The sequence below is a fragment of the Ursus arctos genome, unplaced genomic scaffold (assembly GCF_023065955.2).
Source record: "Ursus arctos isolate Adak ecotype North America unplaced genomic scaffold, UrsArc2.0 scaffold_36, whole genome shotgun sequence".
Taxonomy (NCBI): domain Eukaryota; kingdom Metazoa; phylum Chordata; class Mammalia; order Carnivora; family Ursidae; genus Ursus; species Ursus arctos.
The window spans coordinates 24,047,526-24,071,990 of NW_026623050.1; the positions used below are offsets into that span (position 1 = coordinate 24,047,526).

General features: G+C 38.4%; 1 protein-coding gene across 3 annotated transcripts; it reads right to left on the minus strand.

The window, feature by feature from the left end:
- On the minus strand, positions 1-24,463 carry GTF2A2 (general transcription factor IIA subunit 2). Of its 3 annotated transcripts, none has more exons than XM_044391071.3 (6): positions 23,504-23,879; positions 13,898-14,049; positions 11,998-12,118; positions 11,187-11,291; positions 6,320-6,446; positions 1-4,186 (listed from the first exon to the last, which is right to left on the minus strand). In XM_044391071.3, the coding sequence occupies exons 3-6, from the start codon at positions 12,067-12,069 to the stop codon at positions 4,161-4,163; spliced, it is 330 nt and encodes a 109-aa protein (XP_044247006.1). In that variant the 5' UTR covers positions 12,070-12,118; positions 13,898-14,049; positions 23,504-23,879; the 3' UTR covers positions 1-4,160. The 3 variants fall into 3 exon arrangements, with proteins under 3 accessions (XP_044247006.1, XP_057162212.1, XP_026374388.1); XM_057306229.1 differs by lacking the exon at positions 13,898-14,049 and adding an exon at positions 23,089-23,172; XM_026518603.4 differs by lacking the exon at positions 13,898-14,049 and having other exon boundaries at positions 23,504-24,463.
- Between the last annotated feature and the right edge of the window lie 2 nt (positions 24,464-24,465).

Here is a 24,465-nt window from a genome sequence, read left to right on the forward strand (position 1 = left end):
TTTAGGGGAAAAAATCCTTTTATTTAAGAAATTTTCTAACATATAGTCAAATAGATGAGTATAACGAACCCCATTTACCTATTACTGAATTTTAACAACTATCGATGCATGGTTAATTAATATCGCCCCCCCCCCCGCCATACCCATCACTTCCCTCATTTGTTTTTGAAGTAAGTGCCAGGTATCATATAATTTCATTCAAAAATATTTAGCAGCAAGCATGGATTTTGATTGACTAGGTTCTCACTTGGACAATTCCGTGTAATATGCTCCTACATGAGTAGCAGCAAGGACTTTAAAATATATTTTTAAAATTTAAATTCAATTAATTAACATAGTGCATTATTAGTTTCAGAGGTAGAGTTCGGTGACTCATCAATCTTAAATACCCAGTGCTCATTACATCCTGTGCCCTCCTTAATGTCCATCACCCAGTCAGCCCCCCATAGCCCCTCCAGCAACCCTCAGTTTGTTTCCTATGATTAAGAGTCTCTTACGGTTTGTCTCCTCCTCTGATTGCATTTTTTAAATTTATTTGAGAGACAGAGCCCACGAGAGGGGGTAGGGTCAGAGGGAGAAGCAGACTCCCCGCTGAGCAGGGAGCCCAACATGGGGCTCAATTCCAGGGCCCCGGGATCATGACCTGAGCTGAAGGCAGATGCTTAACTGACTGAGCCACCCAGGCGCCCCTGATTTCATCTTTATTTTTTCTTCCCTTCACCTATGATCCTCTGTTTTGCTTCTTAAATTCCATATGAGTGAGATCATATAATTGTCTTTCTCTGATTGACTTATTTTGCTTGGCATAATACTCTCTAGTTCCATCCATGTCATTGCAAATGGCAAGACTGCAAATGGCTGCATGGTATTCCACCGTATATACATACCATACCTTCTTCATCAGCAAGGACGATGCTGTGAAGGACAGCTTGTATTTTCATGTACCCCGTTTTACCGCTTGGGGTTTTACACTCAGCTCTCATGACTGGCTGTTTGGGCTTGGAGAAGCGGACCCCTTCTGACTCTTCCTAGTGCACTGAATGAGGTTGGATCCATTGGTTGAACTTTGAGGTTCCATCAGCTTTGAAGTCTCTGATCTGTGACCCTCATCATGGCCAGCAGGTCCAGACAGATGTCCGTATATATGTTAACACCCTGAACTCCCAGCTCCGTTGCCTTTTTTTGGTGCAATTTCCCTGATCTGGAGGTCTCACATTCCCACAATCATTTCTCTAGGCCAAATTTTAACTCCTGTGTGGATACTCTCCTATCTTTCCTGCATTATTTCAGCTTTGTTTCATGTGTCTCCCCTACCCAAAGGCCATTAAAGGCTAAGAATTTCCCTGCCCAGCTTTCAAGACCTCTGGTAATCTCTCATTCTCACGTCAACTCTTTCACTTTCCCTTACCCTGTGCGCTATTTTATTGAGTCCGCATTTCATAACTAGGCTACAAATAATGGCTTCTCCAGTTGAGAAATTATATATATATATTTATATATTCATTCATAATACATGTAAATAAACTTCCAAAACTTTAGTACTAGTAGGAATCTAATTGTGACCCACTCAAAACTGAAGGCAACCTACCTTCACATTGTAATCGATGTCTACCAAGAGAGAAACTATTCACTTTTCTTTTTCAAACTTAGCTGAAGACAGATCAGAATAAATAAGCCAAACGATGACCAATCCACTGAACTCCAAGAGGGTACTCTGCCTACTGTTTAGCTGTTAAAGGAGCATTTTCTGCAGTGGACGGACTCTACATCATCACAAAGCCCAGCTTTTACTCTTTGTCAACAGTAGAAAAACTAATGGGTTTTTTCTTCCCCAACGTTAACAGGCAAGTAAACTTATCATTGGAGCCTGTGGCCAGTTGGGAAAGCACCAAGTGGAGTGAGTTCTTGCTGTGACCCTTTTGTAATTCCAGTCCAGTGTGAGTACCGCTATGGGACCATCAGAACACCTACCGCGATCAAAGTGCCAGCTGTTGAGGTGTGTGCGAGTAATGAGGACTGACGGGAGCACACGTGAGCAAAGGTGAGCGAGGACCACCGCACCCCCGCCCGGGCAAAAGCTGGTATGTGTGGTGACTAACCTAAGCAGAAGAACAGATTTCAACTGATGGAACGAAGTTCCAATGAAGCTAACTGGATTGAGCACCGAGTGAGTAGTGCAACAGACCGTGTTCCTCCAATCTCCTGTCGTGTCTCTTCACGTATTTAAAGGACTCCTTTGTAAGAGTAGATCAGTATTAGTTACACGCAGAGACAAAACTGGGTTTAAGTTTTGAGGGCTGGGTAGGATGTTGACTTTTAGAAGGAAAGCCATGAGAAAGGGGGGAATCAACATAACCAAACTTGACTGGAGCAGATTACGTGCTGGGTGGTAGGGAAGGCTAGGAAGAGAACCTGGAACTGATTACTAGGATGGGCTGCAAAGATTAAGTGTCAATGTGAGAGTCAAGGATTACACTAACATGCTGAGGAAATACTACAGAAACAGAGCACCGAGTTAGTAGGTCAGGCCAGCCAACAGTACCTTACAACAAACTCCTCACCCAGGGAGTTGTAACAAAATCTACTGATACCCTTTATAGGATTTTAAATTCCCAAACAAATCAACTTCAGCCCTATTCTTCCTTCTGTAAGATCTCAGTGACTATTACTAGCAAAAAAAAAAAAAAAAAAAAAAGTTTAAATCATGACTTAACCAAAAATTTCTACAACTACTATTTACTATCAACATACTTGTCCCCTAACCATTACGTTGAACCTCCAAAGTAAAAAGGCTTTGCTTTTGATTAATTGCAATTAAGAAAAACCCTAATTATATATCCTTCGATAATAGAGGTTGAGTTTGTTTCTTAATCTGCAAAAAGGGAACAAAGGTCTTCTGAGGTTGTGAGAGATTCCAGGAGAATCTCTGTAACACATATAGCACTTGGTCTCCCTCATAATAACGTCAGTTACGCTTGCTATTATCTTGCAAACAGTCTGTGCTGCTAAACAGATCAGACTTGACTGAGCACTGATTGCTTAAAAATGACACTTGTTATATGACGTGCTTCTACAAATGAAAAAAGAGGGACTGTGTAATACAAAGACCTATTTACCATTATAATAGGTTTATTTATAAAAAGCTATTTTGCTGAAAATTATTGCCAACTCTATTACCTCTTGGCAGTATTATCTTTCAGAGAGAGAGAGAGGTAATTTTTCATCCGAGGGTAGCTTTGGCAAACTAACCGAGGTGACCACAGGCGGGGCTGTGAGGAGCCTACCCTCACCAAATGATCAACAGTGTCAGATCCTCATTAAAAATAGCTGGTCTTGCTTCCTGTATCGCCAGCTGCTAAATTTCGGTTACCTACTACCCGGGGCCGATACTCTCCCTCTGATATTTTAGAAAACCCACATTTTTCATTATATATACCTAGAGTGACAAACAAGGAAAACTTTTTTCCTTCAAAGATATGGCATATATTCGATAGGACTTTTTATTGGAAGTCTAGTAATTAAGATGTGGATCATGTTAAAATATATGAAAAATGACCAATATAGCCAGCTGAAGAAATTACTTACATGTCATGGAGAGACTGTTGCTAGGTTTTTTAGTTTTGTTGTGGTTATGGAAGCTGTGTAAAGATTGTCTAACTTTTCCTAATTGTACTTAGGCTTTTCACACCAATGATTGGTTTTACATTTTTAAAAAAGGCATATTCCAATCCAGAATTTGGTTTTGCCCTACTGATGAAACTAACTTCCCTTTACAGAAAAGAATGCACTTCCTAATTTCCTTTGTAAGGAAGATGGTGCTCACTCAAAATGCTTATCTAATATCTTCATATTGCTAGCTTAATAGCTCTACTACTTATTACTCACATTGAATTTTAAAATGAGTTTATTCAAGAATGTTCTTAGGAAGGCAACAATATTTGTTATTAAAAAAAACTTCTGTTTCTTCATGCTGAAAAGGTAATGTAAGAGGCTATAGTTATAAGCTTCTTTCTATTGGAATTCTGATAGTATATATAGCACAGTGTAGTCATTTCTGCGATGCTAGAATAAATAAAAAAAAAAAAGTCTCTTCTATGCTTCTCTTCAAAAAAGCGATGAATAGTAACAGAAGATGACATAAAAAAGCCATTTTTTTCCATTCATTCTGTAGTATTGGAGCCAGTATCTAGGAAACAGAGGAGAGAAAGAGTAAATTCAAGAAGCAACTTAAAATTTAAATATTTTGAGAGTATCTTTGAAAAATAAAACAGGAACTAATGGTGGTGTTGGTGTGAGGGGTGGGGAAGAAGAGAAGGTAAGGCTGAGGGAAGCTGATCAAGGAACTGCCCTGAGAACTTAAATAACTTTCCTTTTAAGGCATAGGTAAGAAGACAATTCTTAGCTCTCCATATTTATGCTACTGAAAAACCAAATTATATTATTTGGTTCATTACATAAGTTATACTGATTGGGTTCCTAGAGCTGCTACATGACCATTTTTTCCCCTCAGGTCCTCTACTGTCCCCCAAATTTTAAACCACAAAGGACCATAACATATATAATCAGAAGAAAATTGTATTTTAATTCCTGGTGAGAAACAGACCAAAATTCCAGCCACTATCACACTCTTCCTATCTCAGAAAGCTGACTTTTAGAAAAAATGGGCTTATTTCATAGTAGCGCTCCCTTTATCTGATCACTAAGGAATGGTAGTTTCTATATTTTAATTTTGGAAAGAAAACATTCTAAGATTGTATTCTTTTCTGCTGACAAACTACACGGAACACAACTGAAGTTTTTCTTGAATACTCAACAGTTTTTTCTTCGAGATCAGTGAATACCTTGTGCTGGAAGCAGGGCAAACTCAGAAACTGTGGCAATAGGTAAAGCTGATAAGCTACTTTTCATCTACTGAATTTTGGAAAAAACAGCTAACCTTGCATCTGTAGGCAAGAGTAGCTGTGCTGTCCAACATGGCGGCCACTGAGCCACTGGCCAGCTACATGTGGTTATTTTATAACTGATAAAATTAAATCAAAAATAAAACAGTTGCCTTACCACATTTCGAATGCTTAAGAGCCATATGTGGCTATTGGAAAGTACAGATAGAGAACATTTCCATACGTACAAGGTTTATTTCACTGAATAGTACTGGTCTACGTCATTAACTTATTTGGACAGAGATATGGAAGTTATAAATTAATGCCCAAATTCCACAGTCTAGTAAAAACTTTATCTCAGGGTTATGAGGATGCTATTAGTCTAAACTAGAAGAAAAATATGAAACAAGTATACATTATCTGATATAAAGAAATGTTATCTTGTAATCCAGAACTACAAAATTACATAGGTCTTTTCTGTCATGACAGCAAGGAAACAAAGTATTTGATAAGTATCTTAAAAAGTCATCCTTGCTTAAAGTTCTTAGAGTGATGACTCCTAGCTAACCTTCTGAAAAGTAAAGTCATTGAAGTGTTGCTAGTTTCAGAGACTTTCTGATATCTGGAAGAGACAATTTCTTTAAGAAAAAGGGGGGGGGGCCAAAGTATAATAAGACTAGAAAGTTATACAATAAAATCCTAATGTAATCTCCAGATGGTGTTACAAATTACGCTTCTCTTCTGTGTGCTCTTCTGTCTTCTCTACATTTTTTCATTGATCAGCTTATTTCTTTTGAAACCCAAAATACATAAAATAAGATAACCTAAGAAATTTAGGGTATTTTTCTACATTTTCTTTTGCTTTTCAAAACACCCTCCTTCTTAGAGAGTTTCAGGAACAGCTGTTTAGACACAAATGGTTCAGATCATAAAGTAAAAATATACTTAAAATATAATTAGCAAAAAGGAAATAACTAATCATGGAAGAGAAAGATGTATAGTTTTTGAAACATTTGACTTAAACAAGGTCCTAGATTGGGAATGGATATTTACCATTGTACCTGACAAGGTTCTTAAAATCTTTTAAATGATTAAAAATATAAAATATATAGGCATCCAGCAACACAGAAACTAGGATAAATTTCAAAATTAAACACTTCAAATTGCAACTGACATGGGGGGAGAAATCCCGCAGCTTGCTTATTTTTAACCCACACAAATTCAATCTGTGGAAGCAGTCTGTGTCTTATGAAATGTTCACACCTAAAGTCATTAAGACGACTGTCTGAGAATTGAGATCTAGAATTCAGAATTCAGCTGAGATGGAAGCCAGATCTCCAGGCATTTCCCCCCATAATTTCAGACAAAGATTTTTTAAAGACTCACAAAAACAAGATTTCAAGTAGCTTTGCTTTCACAGTAATTAGGTAAACACTTACTTTTACCATCACAGGCTACAATTTTCACTTTATCCACTTTGATAAGTTCTGTCACCTCTCTGAATTCAACGTCATTCAATACAAAAGTCCACACGTTATCGCAGAATCTGTATGTATTTAGAGAGCCCTTTAAAACAAAACAATTAGACATACCATGAAGTCATTTTTTTCCCAAAAGCAATCTGAGAACTCAGCTACCAACTACCTAATTCTCAAGGTAAACATTAAATAGTCCTACTGTTTTAAGATTTTCCTTAATTTTCATCCTATCACTTAAAAAAACCGCATCCTAGATGAATTTATTAAGAGTTAAATACTATAGTTAGCAGCCTATTATCAGCACTGTTTGAGTCTGCAAATTACTTACCTGAAAGGTGAAGAAAAGTTGAAAGGAAATTTGAATTTGTATTTCTACTGCCCTCTTGTGGCAATATGATAAAAGTTCACCTTTCTTGCAGTAGAAAATCCACACAACTTTTGATTCCACCCAAATTTAACTATTAATAGACTGTTGACCAGAAGCCTTACTGAAAACAAAGGCAATTAATACATTCAGGGTACATTCTATGCATTATATTGTGTATTTTTACAACAAAGCTACAGAAAAGAAAATGTTAAGAAAATCCTAAGGAGAAAATACCTTTACAGTACTGTATTTATTGAGAAAATCTGTATGTAAATGGATCCATGTGGTTAAAACCCATGTTGTTCAAAGGTCAACTGCATTTGATTGTATGTGTTAACCCTCCGGACGTGTACAGAAGCAGGGAGCACCCAGAAACGTTCAATTTTAACCCTGCGCTTCACTCAGATGAATTACTGTATTAGCCACAGAAACGACAACGTCCTGTGCAACTGATAAAAAGTTATTTTCTCTTTTTAGGAGCAGGAATATGTGCTTGAACATTAAAAGGAAATTTTGGAAGAATGGAGTGAAAGTGCAAGGATAGACACCAACTGAATACAATCAAAACTTGAGACACAGATACACATGGAATCTTCACAAATGAAATTTAGTAAGAGATTTATACGCCCCAAACCTTCAATTCAGAAAAACACTCTGCAGTGTTACCCGAATAGTAAAAACTAGCCCAACTAAATGTTCTATCAAGTGAGAATGATTCGGGAAACTATGACGGTTATGAATGACTTAACAAAATTTTAAAAATGAGTAATTATTATTGGACTATGCTAGGCTCTGAGGATACAAATATGATTCCTTGTCATCAAGAAGCTTCGGGTAGCAGGCGAGAGCATTAAAACAAAATACACAGTATAGCAGTATTATGAACGAGTAATAAGCTAGGGGCACCCAAGGGTATGGAACACATTGGCCACAGAAGGCTTCTCTCACAAAGTGAAGTTTGAGTTTTGAAAAATGAGTAAAAGTCAAGGGAGATAAATGGGACAATAAGTTCCAGAAAACTAAATGTGTCAAGAGGTCCCAAAGGGAAGGAGGTCCTGGAGAACCTTTCGCTGTATCCTAAATGTATTAGGTCAATGAAGGATTTTTGAGCAAAGCAGTAACATCAGATTTGCATTTCTGATAACATGAATTGATTTGGGGGGGGGGCGGCGCTGACTGGAGGCAGAAGAGCTGATGCCTGAGAGAGGTGAGAGTGGCTTTACTATAGGAGCACAGAGGTCAACAGAAGTGGAGAGAAGGGCGCCTGGGTGACGCAGCTGGTTGAGACTGACGCTGATCTCAGGGTCATGAGAGTCCCTTGTCGGGCTCTGTGCTTGTCCCTCTCACTCTGCTCCTCTCCTACCCTCTCATAAAATCCTAAAAAAAAAAAAAGATTCCCTGATAGGACTTGACAACCCGCTGGCTATGGTGGGGGGACAAAATTTGTTACCTCTCAAGAGTCTGGCTCCAATAACAGTGACAAATCCAAAACTTTTCAGTTTAAGATCTAAATCACCATGTGCAATAAGCAGCTGGGGTGTGGAAGAAAGCCTAGGAGCACGAGCCGACTGACTTTAGAGCCAGAGGGTTGGAGTCATTCATTCAAGGAGAACAGGTGGAGCCCTAGCTAAACCTAAGGAATACCAACAACTGAACTACAAAGGGTCTGAGAAAGAGAGGGGTGAAGAATGGCAGCCAGGGTAGCATGGTTTCAAGGGAAGTATGGGCTTCAACAAAGACGGTTAATCAACAGTATCACAAATGATGCGTCAGGTGTAGCAATAACACAGGAAGAGAAGTCCCAGTGGAGTGGTAAGATTAATGCATGGAAAACCACGTAAGACCTACTGCTAGGTTAACAAAGAATTATATATATATAAAAAATTAGATCTCCTTAGCTACAGTCTGAGCCTGTAGAAGGCTACACAGCCAAATGCCAATTTTCATGTTTATTTCTAGCATCCCTGATCTTGTGTGTAATGTTACCGTCACACCCAATGAGTGATAGCTATGCCACTAATCTGAAGTGTGAACATTCACTTGCAAATATATAAGTGAAATTGTTAGTTATATAAATACAGCAATTTCACAATAAGTGAAGCATATATATTAAATGCTTTCTAATATTTAGATTAAAATAGACAACAATTAAGAGAGCTCATTGGCTAGATAACTTCTGAGCCAACAAAAGCTTAATAAAATGTGAACACAAGAAGAAATTAGATGATAAAAAAAATTCTAAAAAGATTATATTAAGATTTTGAGAGTGAGCACATGAGAACGAGCAAGGGGAGGGGGAGAGGCAGAGAAAGACAAGCAGGAAGCCCGACACGGGGCTCAATCTCAGGACCCTGGGATCATGACCTGAGCTGAAGGCAGACGCTTAACCAACTGAGTCACCCCCTCTCTTTAGAATCCCGAATAAATGTAAAATCTTTCTTATGTTTATTTAAATATCTACTTCCCTGTCTTTATGAGAAAGTCATAATCTAGTATCTCAAGTATAGGGATTCAAGAATCAAAAATTTTATTTAAAAAATGTATTGGAAGGAACTTCTTAAATATTAAAAAATAATTATATTTGGCTTTGGTCAAGTAACTGATCTGAACAGTAACTGACCTGGCAAACTGTATCTTGAATGCACCTCTAATAAATACATGTGTTTTTTTTTCCCCATTAATCTACAACTGGGCAACAGTCTTTCATTAAAATATCTTAATACATGTTTATTAAAGAAATGGAACAGGTAGGGAATTCAGAAGGGTGATTTTTCTTGACCATTAAATCTTTTAATGCTTACCTAATTACTATCTGAAGTTTAGTATTTCAACATTGTTACTCTCGCCTGCCAGCGTACATCTCTCAAAAGCATACGTTGACTCTTTAAAGGACTAGTTCAGTATGAATGTTCTCCCTAAAAATTAGTTCAAGGTTCTTGGCAAATATATATTTTGACTTCTTTTGCTAATAAATTTTAACGCAAATTGTTAAAATCTTAATTCTCATACTCAAGTAGATTTTTTCCCCCTGTAACATTCTACTTAAATGATCTAGTTATATGAAATTCATATGAGGATTAAAACAAAAAAAAGCATGTTACCTAAACAATATAGATTTAAACGTGATCTAGCAAAATGCCTTTGAAAATTAGAAATTACCAATGTGTGATCTCTTCTGCCTTTATGTCTCACCAAGCAAAATAGGTTATTTGCAAACATTCTGGACTTAAAATTGATCAAGTGAAGTCTGCTGTAATGGGAGGGGTAGGTAATGAAAGCCTGAGCTTAGAACAGTAAGAAAAGAAAAAACAAGAACAGTAAAGTCAGATGGGCTCAAAAACTAATTATTTCTAGCTATTGGAAAATAGACAAACTTACAAAACACTATGCAAGAGAAATGCAAATGTCCAATTATGTTTAACTTTAGCTACAGAGATCCAAACTGGAAACCAACAATACAACCAGAAAACTATTAGGTATCAACATGGATCAATTTCAAATTAAAGCATCTTGGCAGATTTGTACACATGGTTATACAAAACAGCAACTAATTTTGCAGAATCGTTATTGTTAAAAATTCGAGAACATACTGATAAAATTTTATAAAGATACATTTTACTCCAGATCACTTTTAGGCATGTGAAACTGGTAAGAGACTTATTATATAACATACATGGAGACTTTATCCCTTCACTAAATTTGTTGTCTGCCAACCCAGTATCCACAACCTTGCATGGCATGTAATAGGCACTGAAGTGTTTGTTTGTTGAATAAATTTTAAAGAGCAAATTAACCTCTGTGTTTTTCATATACTGTAACCTTTTAATTTCTACTTTATGGTATCCCTTAAAAAACATAGGCGTAAGTATTATATAACAGTGTACAATGATATTTGATTATATTTATCTATCAATATCGATGTGGTAAAATTACTTCTATTCACCGTGATACTTTCAATGGGCCTTTAGTTTGAATTTACCCTCAAGTTGAGAAAGACAATTTTGTTCAGTTCAGGATTATTGTTCAAATGAGATGAAGCTATCAGACCATTATCTATTACCAGTTCAGGTCTTCATAAGAATAGGTGGGAGGCAACATGAATGTACTTCCATGGAATGGGTGAAGATCAGAGTTCGAAAAACACAAGTGAGCTTTACGGACTAGTCTGTCACTTACCTTCAGTCCTGCAGGTAATGGTTCGGGCGTTTGAAATCTCAGTAACTCTTCAGGGAAGGCAGCCAACGTACATAGGCTGATTTGTGAAACAATGGGATAAAAATCTACAAACAACTCTATCTCACAGTAAGTGGATAAATTTAGTAAAGTATAATTATTTAACAAATTCCAAACTTTGATTAAACCATCGGGTCCTTTTATGATTCATAAATATGTAGGGGTCCTAAAAAGCACTGTTGTAACAACCACTGGTGCAAGCTTCTAGATTTAGGAAAATATCCTTACCCTGAAATTGACTCTGTTCCTGACCCTCTGCGCCAATGCTGAATTTATAGCTTTATCAAACTGAAGTAGAACTTGAAGGGCAAGTTGGGGGGTGATCTGTTGAGACTGAGAAAAAGTAAAGGGTTTAGATTAAACCTAATTTAGAATTCAAACTCATTCCCCTCTTAGGGAAGGACACTAAAGACAAAATACGTATGAATTATCATCTAAAATTTAAAACTGAGGTTAAGCAGAGCCTCTTAAACTAGACTCCCTTGTTCTTCTTTGCCATACTGACAAGGAGTAAAGCCTGACAATGTTTTCTTGCACTGTCCTCACACAAACATAATTTTGAAAAGAAAACATGCCGTGATGTTACACTGCCAGGACAAAACTCCATCACTCCTTTAGTGTCCGGCAAGAGGCATATGATAGATTGAAAGAATGAAGTTTCTTTCAAAACCTAATTTCATCAAAGCTCATAAAATACATGAAAACAAATGGTGTGCTTAGATGAGTTTATTTTAAAAGGTTATTTCTCCTCAAACTGAAACACAAATTCAAATTTAAATCTCAAAAGACTTTATCAAATTGTGCAAAATTATCTTAAAGCTACACAGACTATGCCTTATAAATAAGAGAAAACCAATAATCTCAATTTTTATACTTAACAAAAATCTTGAAAATTTAGGCATGTTAGACTACGTCATAATCTTCATCATATTTTATGCCCTGTACTCAGGATGGGATAAATACTGACTCGCTGGGTCAAAGAGTCGAGCAAAACTTACTGCAGACTAATCTAAATAGAAGTTGGTTTGTAGTCTCCCACCTGTATGAGCTCATCAAGGCTCTCCTGGAGACTGTTTCCCAAAGTGGTATTTCTGTATAACTGATATGCCATGGCTTAGGAGGAAGAAATTGTTTTTCTTATTCAGGCTTGCATTGATGTCCTAAAAATTTAATATGAAAGTATTAAGCATTATAAACCACATATGTAATACAGTCTACTTCATACATTCTAATATATGCTATCACAACTCTTAATAATTGCAAACTGCTATATAATTAAGACAAAGGTTAAAAATGACTTTTCTAATTTTTTGACATAGGCATTTATACTCCTTTCTACAAATATACTTATTAAAACATACATCTTTACCATTTCTTTTAAAAGTCTGCCTTTTGACCTAATCTAGAATGAATTTACCGTGTTAATCTCTCTTTACTGTCAGTCAGTGATCCAGACAATCTTTGGCTCACACTTGCAGGCCCTCCATTTTTTTCCCTTAACGTTTGGTATTTAGAGAGTGCCTACCAACAAGATAGCACTGTGATAGGCAGGAGGGAGAAGGAGATGAATAAGGATATGCTCCCAGACTCTCAAAAACTTTTACTCTACAGATGGTAACAGATACACCAAACAGTATTTAACTCAGCAGGGAATAAGCACCGTGACAGATACACACGGTGTGTGATGGAGGCTACCTGTGGACTGAGTGAACTCGTTCACAAAAGCTTCCTGATTCTTCAAGCTAGACTTCAGCCAAGCAAAGGCAGAAGATGATCTTAGGCTGAAAGAACAGAATGAGTAAAGCCACAGGAGTATGAAATCATACAGTGTGTAGAGAGAACTATAAATTGTTCCACAGTATTAAGGTGGAAGTATGAAGAGGAAGTAGTAGGAGATGGAGCTGAAAAAGATGGCATGGATGTATTTGTTCCAACAGGAGGGATGCCAGGGTGAATGTACTGGAAGATGAGAAGGAGATGAGGGCTTGAATAGGGTGACAGTAGTTTCGACAAATACTGAGCTACAAGTCATATACAAGATCCCTGACCTCATGGCACTTTCAGCTTAGAGATGGACAGGAGACATACTCAGGAGTTAGCAGGCAAAACTCAGCAAAAATAACGACTAGTTATCAGTCTTCACATTATATACCTGCGAACACTTGATACAAGAGATCATTTCTGCTTTCTTGAAACCTTTTCTTTGGCTTTTGGGGCCCCACACTCTGTTCTCTCTTCCCAACTCACTGGATACAAGTACTGTATGCGTTTTCTTTGGCTGATCCCTCCGCGGGTACCTGACTTCTATTTGAGTGCCCTAAGGCTTCTTAGGTCTTCTCTAGATGCTTTACTCCCTTAGTTGGTATTAGGCTATCTGCTGATGACTCCCCAATGTACATCCCCAGTCCTTTGCCCCTTGTTGCCCTATATAAAATTGCCTCCTTGCCACTGAATGGAAATATCAAGTAGGTAGCTCAAATGAAACGTCAAAAACCGACTTCCTGATACTGTCCCTCCAAACCTTTTCTGCCCTCACCTTGCCCGCCTTAGTAAACAGTCAATCTAGTCTAGGCTAAGATAGCCCCCAAATTCTGCATTCGGCATTAGCTGCTTTCTCACCCTGCATCTAATCAGTCTTTTGAGCTCTAAGCATAGCCACAAGCTGACAAATTTTACCACCTCCAGCACTCCCACCCAGTCCCCATCTACCAGCAGGATTACTGCGAGAGCCCTGTAGGAGGTCTCCCTGCTTCCACAACTGCCCGTAACACCCCTGCCCCTAGCGCAGCCGCACTGAGCCTTTTACAACATAAATCAAACCACATGACTCATGTATTCAAAACCTCCAATAGAAGCATCCCGTTTCAGAATAAAAAAGTCCTCCGAATGGTTTGCAAGGCCAAGATAATCAGGGTCCTCCACTATCTCGATGAACTTACCTTCTGCCACTTATTCCTTCATTCTCTCTGCTGCGGTCATACTGGTCCCTTGCTGGTTTTCAATATGGCAAGATAGTCTTGCTTTAGTGTCTTCGCACTGTCTGTCCTTTTTGCTTCAAATGTTCTTCCCAGATCCCTTCATGGTTCACTCCCTGATTTAATTCAGATCTCTGCTCAAATGTCACCTCATCAGAAAGAACTTCTGTGACCAACCTATAAAAAGGAACTACCCCCCTTTCCCCTTATACTACTTTAATTCATACCGTTGACTGAAGCTGACATACACACGCTGATTGTTTCCGTCCGCTAAAATAGATGTCCCATAGGATGGGGACTTCTGTTACAGTGACAAATTTACCATCTATAACAATGCCTGGCACACAGTACGCATTCAGTAAGTATTTGTTAGTGACTAAGTAACTGGGCGGTATATCTAAATGCCATCATCAAATATTAGAAACTTGTCTAAGTGTGATACAAAGACTTCTACTTTACTGAGGAAAATGAAGCAATGCAAACTTCCAGACTCTCAAAACGGCATCAAACCACCTAACAAAATCCACAACCACATACTCTGCCTCCCCGCCGGTCACTATAGCCAAACTATCCATGCGGTTATCCACACAAATACAGTCTTTCTATCTCTGCATCAAGCCTATTCTCTAGTACACTCAAGAATATTGTTCCAACAACTGAATTAGTCCTTCTCTCCCTCACCATCAAATTTCCCATCTCTATGGATTATTACCATCAGCAAACAAATAGGTGGCTACTTCTCCCATCTCCCCCCCCCCCAAAAAAGTCTCAACTCCCTTTCCTCACTAGCTACACTGTATTTCTCTGTTCCGCTGTGCAGCAAGGCTCCTAAAAGTCATCCATACTCACTGTCTTCTCATTCCTTTTCTCCCATTTTCTCTTATACTCACTCTTCACTCCTCATAGGCTCACTTCTTATACTCACTCCTCATAGGCTTTTGCCTCCAACACTCAAACAGATGGCGAAGGTCACCAATGGCACTGGCAAAGCTAATCCAAAATTCTTAGTCCTCACCAGACGTAATCATTTGACACAGCTAATTAATTACTCCCTCCTCTTTGATAAAGGATCTTAGCTTAGCTCCTGGGCTGTTCTCTTAGACTCACTGGTGCACCCTTTCCCATACCCTGCCCTTGAACTCACTCCTGGATCCAACTGCCTACCCAACATCTTTACTTCCTGTCTTTCCCATTTCAGTCGCTGTAACTCCAAAACGCAAAAACCTTTGAGATTATCCCCCACTCCCCTCATGCCACCTTCACATCCAATCCCTGGCAGATCCTGTAAACTCTATCTTCAACATGCATTCAGAAGCCATCCATTTCTCACCATCTCCATCGTTATCCCCCTGGTCTGTGCTATGATCATCTGGCACTGGATTACTGAAACAGCTTCCTCATTGGTTTCCCTGCTTCCACACTGTCCCCGTACTTGAATCCCAGCCCAGCAGCCCATATCTCTTTTCCGCTCCAAACCTCCATGGCTTCCATTGCACTCAGTCCTTACAAGAATCTAGCTATGATCTCTCCAACCATATCGCCCATCTCTCCCTTGCTGTCACCCTTCTACAGACGCGCTGCCTTCCATGTTCTTCTTAGAACATGACAGACATGTACCTCCCTAGGTAAGCCTTTGTAAAGACCACTCGTTCTACCTGGAATACCCTTCCTCCAGATATCCACTTGGTTCTTTTAATTCCTTCAAGTATAATATGCACTTAATGAGGCTTAAACTGATGGCCAGACTTAAAATACCGACTTCCACCTCTACCCTGGAACTTCCTAATCCCCCTTTTCCTGCTATGTATTTTCTGCATCCTCCAACAGGGACTTCTATTTTGTTCACTGACTGAAGCAAGTGTCTAGAACAAACAATAACTGACTCATAACGCAAAACAAATAAGCCAAATAAATATCTGTTCGGTAAATTAGTGAGGGCAAAAACCGAAGTATGTGGGTGGGTGGGTGGGGGAGGGTTAAAAAGGGCAAGCAAAGGTCCCAATGGAGATAACACACCTGACAAAGTAGGAGTACCAAATCTTGTGTCATACTCATTTGACAACAGTTTAAGAGTTATCTAGACAACAGCTGTAAGTTAACAATGACCTATCAGAGAAATTAAGAAAACAATTGCATCAAAAAGAATAAAAGACCTAAAAAAAATTAACCAAGGTGCAAGGCCTATACACTGAAAACTGTAAAGTACTGAAGAAAGAAATTGAGGACAACAAAAATAAATGGAAAGACATTCCATGCTCATGGGTTGGAAGAATATTGTTAAAATCCCCACACTACCCAAAGCAATCTACATGTTCAATGCAATCCATATCAAAATTCCAATGCCATTTTTCACAGAACTACAACAAACTGAATCCTAAAATGTATGTGGAACAGCAATCCTGACAAAGAAGAACAAAGCTGGAGGCAACATGCGTCCTGACTTCAAAGTACATTACAGTCATAGTAATTAAAACATTATGGTATTGGCATAAAGACAGACGAATCAATGGAACAGAATAGAGAGCCCAGAAATAAACCCATATTTATATGGTCACTTAACCTATCATGGAGGAGGCAACAATATACAATGGGGAAAAGAGTATTTTCAATAAATGGTGCTGAACAATTTTCTTACACCATATACAAAAATAAACAGAAAATGGATTCAGGACCTAAATGTGAGACCTGAAATCCTAAAACTCCTGGAAGAAAACATAGGCAGTAATCTCTTGGACGTTACCAACTTATTTATGCATAGGTTTCCTCAGGCATAGGGAACAAAAGCAAAAATTAAACTCCTGGGACTACATACACCAAAATAAAAAGCTTTCACACAGCAAAGGAAACCATCAATAAAACCAAAGGCAACCTTGTAAGTGGGAGAGGATATCTGCAAAGAATATATCTGATAAGGGGTTAATATCAAAATTTTATGAAGAACTTCTATAACTCAACACCAACAAATCAAATAATCTGGCTAAAAAATAGGCAGAAGAGCTGAACAGACCTCTTTCCAAAGAAGACATACAAGTAAGTGGCCAACACACATGAAAAGAGACTCAACATCACTAATCGTCAGGGAAATGCAAATCAAAACCATGAGATCTCACTTCACATCTATTAGAATGGCTAGTATCAAAAACACAAGAAATGTCAAGTGTTGATGAGCATGTGGAGAAAAGGGAACCCTCTTGCACTGTTGGCAGGAATGTAAATTGGGGCAGCCACTGTGGAAAACAGTATGGAGGTGCCTCGAAAAACATAAAATAGAAATACCATATAATCCAGTAATTCCACTAGTGTGTATTTACCCAAAAAACTGAAAACACTGATTTGAAAAAATATGCGCACCCCTGTTTACTGCAGCATTATTCACAACAGCCTAGATATGGAAGCAGCCCAGGGTCCATCCGTAGACAAATGGATAAAGACAGTGTGGCATAGATACACAATGGACTATCAGTCATAAAAAAGGATGGCATCATGCCATCTGAGACAACATGGATGGAGCTAGAGTGTATTACACTAAGTGAAATAAGTCAGACTGAGAGAGATAAATACTGTATGAATCTACTCATAAGTGGAACCAAAAAATTAAAAAAAAACAAACACAACCAAACAAATGGATAAACAAAAACAAATCAGGTCGATAAGCACAGAGACTGATGGTTGCCAGAGGGAAGAGGGGTGAGGAGGTGGATAAAATGGGTGAAGGGGAGAGGGAGATACAGGCTTTTCAGTCACAGGAATAAAAGGCACAGCATAAGGAGTACAGTCAATGATATGGTAAGAGCAATGTAACAGGACAGTTGCTAGCTACACTTGCAGTGAACGCAGCGTAATATGTATCAACTTGTCAAATCACCAAGTTGTACACCTGAAACTAATGTAACATTGTGTGTCAACTCTACACAACCCCCCCCACCAAAACTGTGGTGTATATATATACAAAGAAATATTACTCAGCCATAAAAAAGAAATCTTGCCATTTGTGACAACATTGATGAACCCAGAGGGTATTATGAGAAGTGAAATAAGTCAGATAAAGACAAATACTGTATGATTTCACCTCTAGGTGGATTCTAAAAAAAACAAAACAAAACAAAACAAAACAGACTCTTAAATACCGAGAACTAGTGGTTGCCAGAAGGGAGGCAGGTGGCAGGAATGGGCAAAATAGATAAAGGGGATTAAGTAGTACAAACTTCCAGTTATAAAATAAGTCATGAGATGAAAAGTACAGCATAGAGAATACAGTCAACAATAGTGTAATAACATCGTATGGTGCCAGTAATCATACTTATCATGGTGACTGAGTAATGTACAAAACTGTCAAACTGATATGCTGTATGCCTGAAACTGACACTGTATGTTACTTATATACTTAAAAAAAATATTATAGACATAAGTTGTTATATGTAAGCCTATGGTAATCACAGAGCAAAAACCTACAGTAAAAACACAAAAGAAAAAGGATACCACTAAATTTTAGAAAGTCATCAAACCACAAAGGAAGAAAGAAAAGGAGAAGTACAAAACCAGCCAATAAACAATTAACAAATGGCAGTAAGTACATACCTATCAATAATTACTTTGACTGTAAATGCATTACATTCTCCAATCAAAAGACACAGAGTGGCTGAATGGATAAAAAAACAAAACAAACTAACAAAAAACAAGGCCCAGCTATATGGTGCCTACAAGAAATTCACTTTAGATGTAAGAACATATACAGAAAGTGCAGAGATGGACAAAGATATTCCATGCAAACAGAAACCAAAAGAAAGCTAATATAGCTAAACTTACATCACAAAAAATAGACTTTAAAACAAAGACTGTAATAAGAGACAAGATGGGTGTCACATAATGATAAAGGGGTCCATCCAACACAGAACATTTGGAAATACCTGTGCACTCAGCATAGAACACCTAAACATATAAAGAAAATATTAACAGACCTAAAGGGATAAATAGACAGCAATACAATAATAGATTTCAATATTCCATTTATATAAATGCATAGATCAGCCAGACAGAAAATTAGTAAGGAAACATCAGTCTTAGAGCAACACGTTAGACCAGATTAACTTAACATAAATACACAGAACCTTCCATCCAAAAGCAATAGAATATACATTCTTCTCAAGTGCATATGCAACATTCTCCAAGATAGATCATAGATTAAGCCACAAAACAAGCCAATGAATTTAGGCGGACTGAAATCATATCAAACATCTTATACGACCACAAGGGTATGGAACTAGAAATTAAATACACAAAGAAACCTAGAAAATTCACAATGTGTGAAGATTATACAACATGTTACTGAATGACCAATGGGTCAAAGGAGAAATCAAAGAGAAATTTAAAAATGCCTTGGGACAAATGGAAAATGGACATATATCCGTTTGTTGGATACGTCAAAACCAGTTGTAAGAGGGAAGTTCATATTGATAAATGTCTACCATGAGAAATAAGAAAAGTCTCACAAACGACCTAACTTTACACCTCAAGGAACTAGACACACACACACACACATACACACGCACAATTCAAATGAAGCCCAAAATTAGCAGAAGGAAGAACATAAAGATAGAGATGAAATAGAATTATTAATAAAACAAAAGAGCTGGCTCTTTAGAAAGATAAAATTGACAAGTCTTTAGTAAAACTCACCTGGAAAAACATTCAAATAAATAAAATCAGAAATGAAAAAGATGTTACAACTGACATCACAAAAACAGGAACTTAAGAGACTGCTGTGAACATTATATGCCAACAAACTGGACAACCTAGAAGAAATTAATTCCTTAAAACACAGAACTGAATAATGGTGAAATAGAAAATCTGAATACACCAATTACTCACAAGGAGATTTAATCAGTAAACAAAAACTTCTCAACAAACAGAAGTCCAGGATCAGATGGCTTCACTGAAAAATTCTACCTAACATTCAAAGAATTAGTACCAGTCCTTCTCAAACTCTTTCAAAAAATGAAAGAGGAGGGTCATGGGACTGAGCCCTGCACTGGGCTCTCCACTAACCAGGGGTCTGCTTGAAGATTCTCTCCCTCTGCCCCTCCCCAACTTGGGCGCTTAGGCACGTGCACTCTGTCTCAAATAAATAAATCTTAAAAAAAACAAAAAAAAAAAAAAGAAGAGGAATAAACTCTTCCAAACTCATTTTAAGAGTCCAGTATTACCCTGAAACCAAAACCAGACAAGGATGCCTCAAGAAAAAAAAAAAATTGCAGGCCAACATCCCTGATGAATATACATGCAAAAATCCTCAATAAATATTAACAAAGTGAATTCAACAATACATTAAAAGGATCATACACCAGGATCGAGGGGGATTTATTTGAGGGATGTGAGATGGTTCAACAGCCTCAAATCTGCCAATGTGATACACCATATTAACAAAATGAAGGATAAAAATCATATGATCATCTCGACACACGCAGAAAAAGCATTTGACAAAATTCAACATCCATATATGATAACTGTCAACAAAGTGAACGTAGAGGGAACATACCTCAACATAATAAAGGCCAAATAGTACAAGCCCATAGCTAACATCACAGTCAACAGTGATAAGCCGAAAGCCCTTCCTCTGCGATCACCAACAAGACAAGACTCTTGCCCTCTTATATTCAACAAAGTACTGTAAGTCCTTCCAGAGCAATTAGGCAAAAAATAGAAATAAAAGCCATCCAAACTGGAAAGGAAAAAGTAAAATAACAAACCAGGAGAGAAATAAAACAATCACGTTTGCAACTGCATCAAAAGGAACAAGATACGTAGAAATAAATTTAACCCAGGAGGTGAAAGACCTGTATATTGAAAATCTTACAAAACATTAATAAGAGAAACTGAAGAAGACAAAATAAATGGAAAGATCCATGCTCATGGATTAGAAGAATATTATTAAAATATGTCCTTACTACCCAAAGCAATTTACAGATTCAATGCAATCCCATCAAAATTCCAATAGCATTTTTCAAAGACACAGAACAATCCTAAAATTTGTATGGAACCACCAAACCTCCAATAGCCAAAGCAATCTTGAGAAAGAACAAAGCTGGAGGAAACATGCTCCCTGATCCCACAATATTACAAAGCTATAGTAATCAAAGAGTATGGTACTGGCATAAAACAGACACACACATCAATAGAACGTAATAGCCCATAATGAACCCGGGCATAGATGCTCAATGAATTTACAACAAAGAAGCCAAGGCCATCTAATGGGGGAAAGGACAGTATCTTCAATAAATGGTGCTGAGAAAACTGCACAAACACACGCAGAAGAATGGAACTGGGCCACTAACTCACACACCACACACAATGACCAACTCAAAACGGATTGAAGACTTGAATGTAAGACCCGAAACTATAAAACTCCTAGAAGAATACACAGCTACAGCAAGTTCCTTGACACTGGTGCTATGATTTTTTGAATTTGACCCCAGAAGCAAAACCAAAAAAAGCAAAATACAAAAGTGGAACTACCTCATACTAAAAATCTTCCGCACAGCAATGGAAACCAACAAAACAAAAAGGCAACCTACTGAATGGAAGAAAATATTTGCAAATCATATAAGAAATTGATATCCAAAATATACAATTCATACAACTCAACAGCAAAAGAATAACTCAATTTAAAAATTGGAAGGAGATCTGAACAGACACTTTTCCAGAGAAGACATAGAGATGGCCAACAGACACATGAAAAGATGCTCAACATCACTCATCACCAGGGAAATGTAAAATCAAAACCACAATGAGCTATCACCTCACATCTGTTAGAATGGCTATTATTAAAAAGGCAAGAAGTAACAAGCGTGGGTGAGGATGTGGAGAAAAGGAACCCTCGTGCCCTACAGTGGGAATGTAAATTGGTAAAGCCACTGTGGAAAACAGTGTGGAGGTTCTTAAAAATTAAAAACAGAACTACCATATGATACAGCAATTCCACTACTGACTATTTAGCCCCCCAAAATGAAAACACTCACTCGAAAAGATATATATATGTTCATTGCAACATTATTTACAATAGCCAAGCTCTAGGAGCAACCTAAGTGCCCACCAATAAAGAAATTGTGGTGATATTACAATGGAATATTATTCAGCCATAAAAAGAATGAAATTTTGCCATTTATAACAGGAATAGACATCATGGGCATTATCATTAAATGAAGTTAAGTGAGATAGAGAAAGGCAAATACCATAGGATGTCAGATACACGTGGAATCGAAAACCAAAAAGGGGGGAAAAAACAAGCATGTAGATTCAGAGAACAGATTGGTAGCTGCAGGGGTAGGGGCATGATATGGTAGAGGGAGTTGATGAACAACAGACACAGAAGGTTTGAAACCTTCAAAATACTGACTTTTATATATATACTAAATACACAATTTAAGAGTTAAATATTAGGACAAGTGAACTGAAATGTCGGGCAATATAGCCAAATAAAGTAGAGGTTCAAAGTGATAATAAACATAGTTGTACATAAAAAAACAAAGGCAACCTACGGAACGGGAGAAACTATTTGCTCATCATGTATCTAATAAGAAGCTAATACCCAAAATATATAAAGAATTCATACAACTCAACAGCAAACAAGCTGATTAAAAAACGGGCAGAAGATCCAAACGGACATTTTCCCAAAGAACACATACAGATCAACAACAGACATATGAAAAGTAGTTTAACGCCACGAAATCATGAGGGAAATGCAAATAAAAACCACAATGAGCTATCACCTCACACCTGTTATAATGGCCATTACTATCAAGACGACAGGAGATAAGCGCCGGCAAGAAGGTAGAGAAAATAGGACCCTTGTGCACTCTTGGCGGGAATGCAAACTGCTGCACACTGTGGAAAACAGTATGGAGGTTCCTCAAAAAATTAAAAATAGAACTACCAAATGATCCAGCAATTCCGCTTCTCCTATTTATCTGAAGAAAACGAAAACACTAACCTGAAACTAATGTGTCAATTATACCACAGTAAATACTAATTTAAAAAAACGGCTCTAAGTTATTTAAACATTTGTTAAAGTTACTTGCTTTAATGATCTTAGATTCTTAAAAATCCCTTACGAAATGTGCAAATAACTCGGTAGTCCTAGTCCTGTTTAAATTCATTACCCGGCGGGAGCTGGCTTGAAGTTCAAGGCGGACTTCAAACAAGCGAAGCAGCACAGGCACGAGACACTTACGGAATACGCTCCCCTGATATTCGGCAAAAACAAAACAACACAACACAACCCTGGATGCGTAAAGACATTCACCTGGTTAAAAACACCGCGCTGGGCTGAAGACCTCCCCTAGGGCCGTGGCTGGCGCCCCGAGGACCACAAACCTCCCGCCAGAGGACGCAACCGCCTCCCGCCGCCTCCCGCACTTTTCATTCGCGGGTACCGGCCGCGGGGCCATCCCGGTAGCGAAGGCGGTAACGGGCCCACCCTGGGCCCCTGCCCTCCGCGCAGCCCTCGGAGACCCAACCGACCGCAACCCCACCTCGGGGGGACTGCAGGGAGCGCGAGCCCGGCTCACCAAGTACCTGTGGGGAAGGCGCTTCCCGCCGCGGAGCGGACAGAAGCGGAGCAGCCAGCAGCCCAGCAGGAAGCACCTACTTCCCGACCACCTCTTCGGCCGCTGAGGGAGCCGCAGAGCTGAGCCGACGACCCGGAAGTGCTCGCCGAACCTGGAAGTGACAGCACGCGGGTGGGCCGGGAGGCCCCGCCCAGCCCGTGCTCCCGCACGCCGCTCGAGACTCGCCGGGAGAGGGCTGGGTGTGGAGGGACGAGGGGCGTGGAGCCAGCCGCTTTCAAGCCCTACACCCGTGGACTGGGTTCCTTTCCGAGTAATGCAGCAGGTTTACTAAATCATTCATAAGGGAATTATAATTTTGAGAGACTAATCTTACCCACTGTTAGATACACAATTAGGAATGTGTCAGGGCAGTCACATTTTATGCTTGAAATGTATTCTGGGTAATACTGTTGAAGACCCCGCAATACTAAATTGAAGACAAATTCTGAAGATTAGAGCATTTCTTTACCATTCGAAATAGGGCTGCAACTCAGCCCAGCAAGCTCTTGTGGTTCCTGAAGAATTTTAATGTGGGAGAATATGTATTTAAAATTTGTACCTAATGGAAGACAAACACTTCACTATTATTGAGTTTATATAAATCCAAATGGTATCCTAATTGTGGATTAAAGGCAGCAATATGTGTACAGCTGTTTGCCATTAAGTAGCCGAACAGTGATTAAGGAGTAAATACCTAAGTGTTACTAAGTGGAATCTCTGAGCAGGTCTATAAGCTAAACAGAGTCTCATTGATGCCATGTTTTCAGAGCCACTTATTGAATTGATTTTATAGTTGGATTCCCCACTCCTAAAATGATTCTAAACTATGAAATACAAAATATGATAATTAAGGTAATGTTTAAAATTAAAGCAGGATGAACACTTCACTCCCTTGAAGAATAGGAAGTAGAACCCAGACTACAGAAACAA

Excerpts from the sequence above, each read along its gene's own strand:
- GTF2A2 (XM_026518603.4), bottom strand. The coding sequence starts at position 12,069 with ATGGCATATCAGTTATACAGAAATACCACTTTGGGAAACAGTCTCCAG. Across the intron at positions 6,447-11,186 it reads GGAACAGAGTCAATTTCAGG|GGCTCTCTAAATACATACAG; the intron begins GTAAGGATATTT and ends TTTGTTTTAAAG. Across the intron at positions 4,187-6,319 it reads TGTAGCCTGTGATGGTAAAA|ATACTGGCTCCAATACTACA; the intron begins GTAAGTGTTTAC and ends TCTGTTTCCTAG.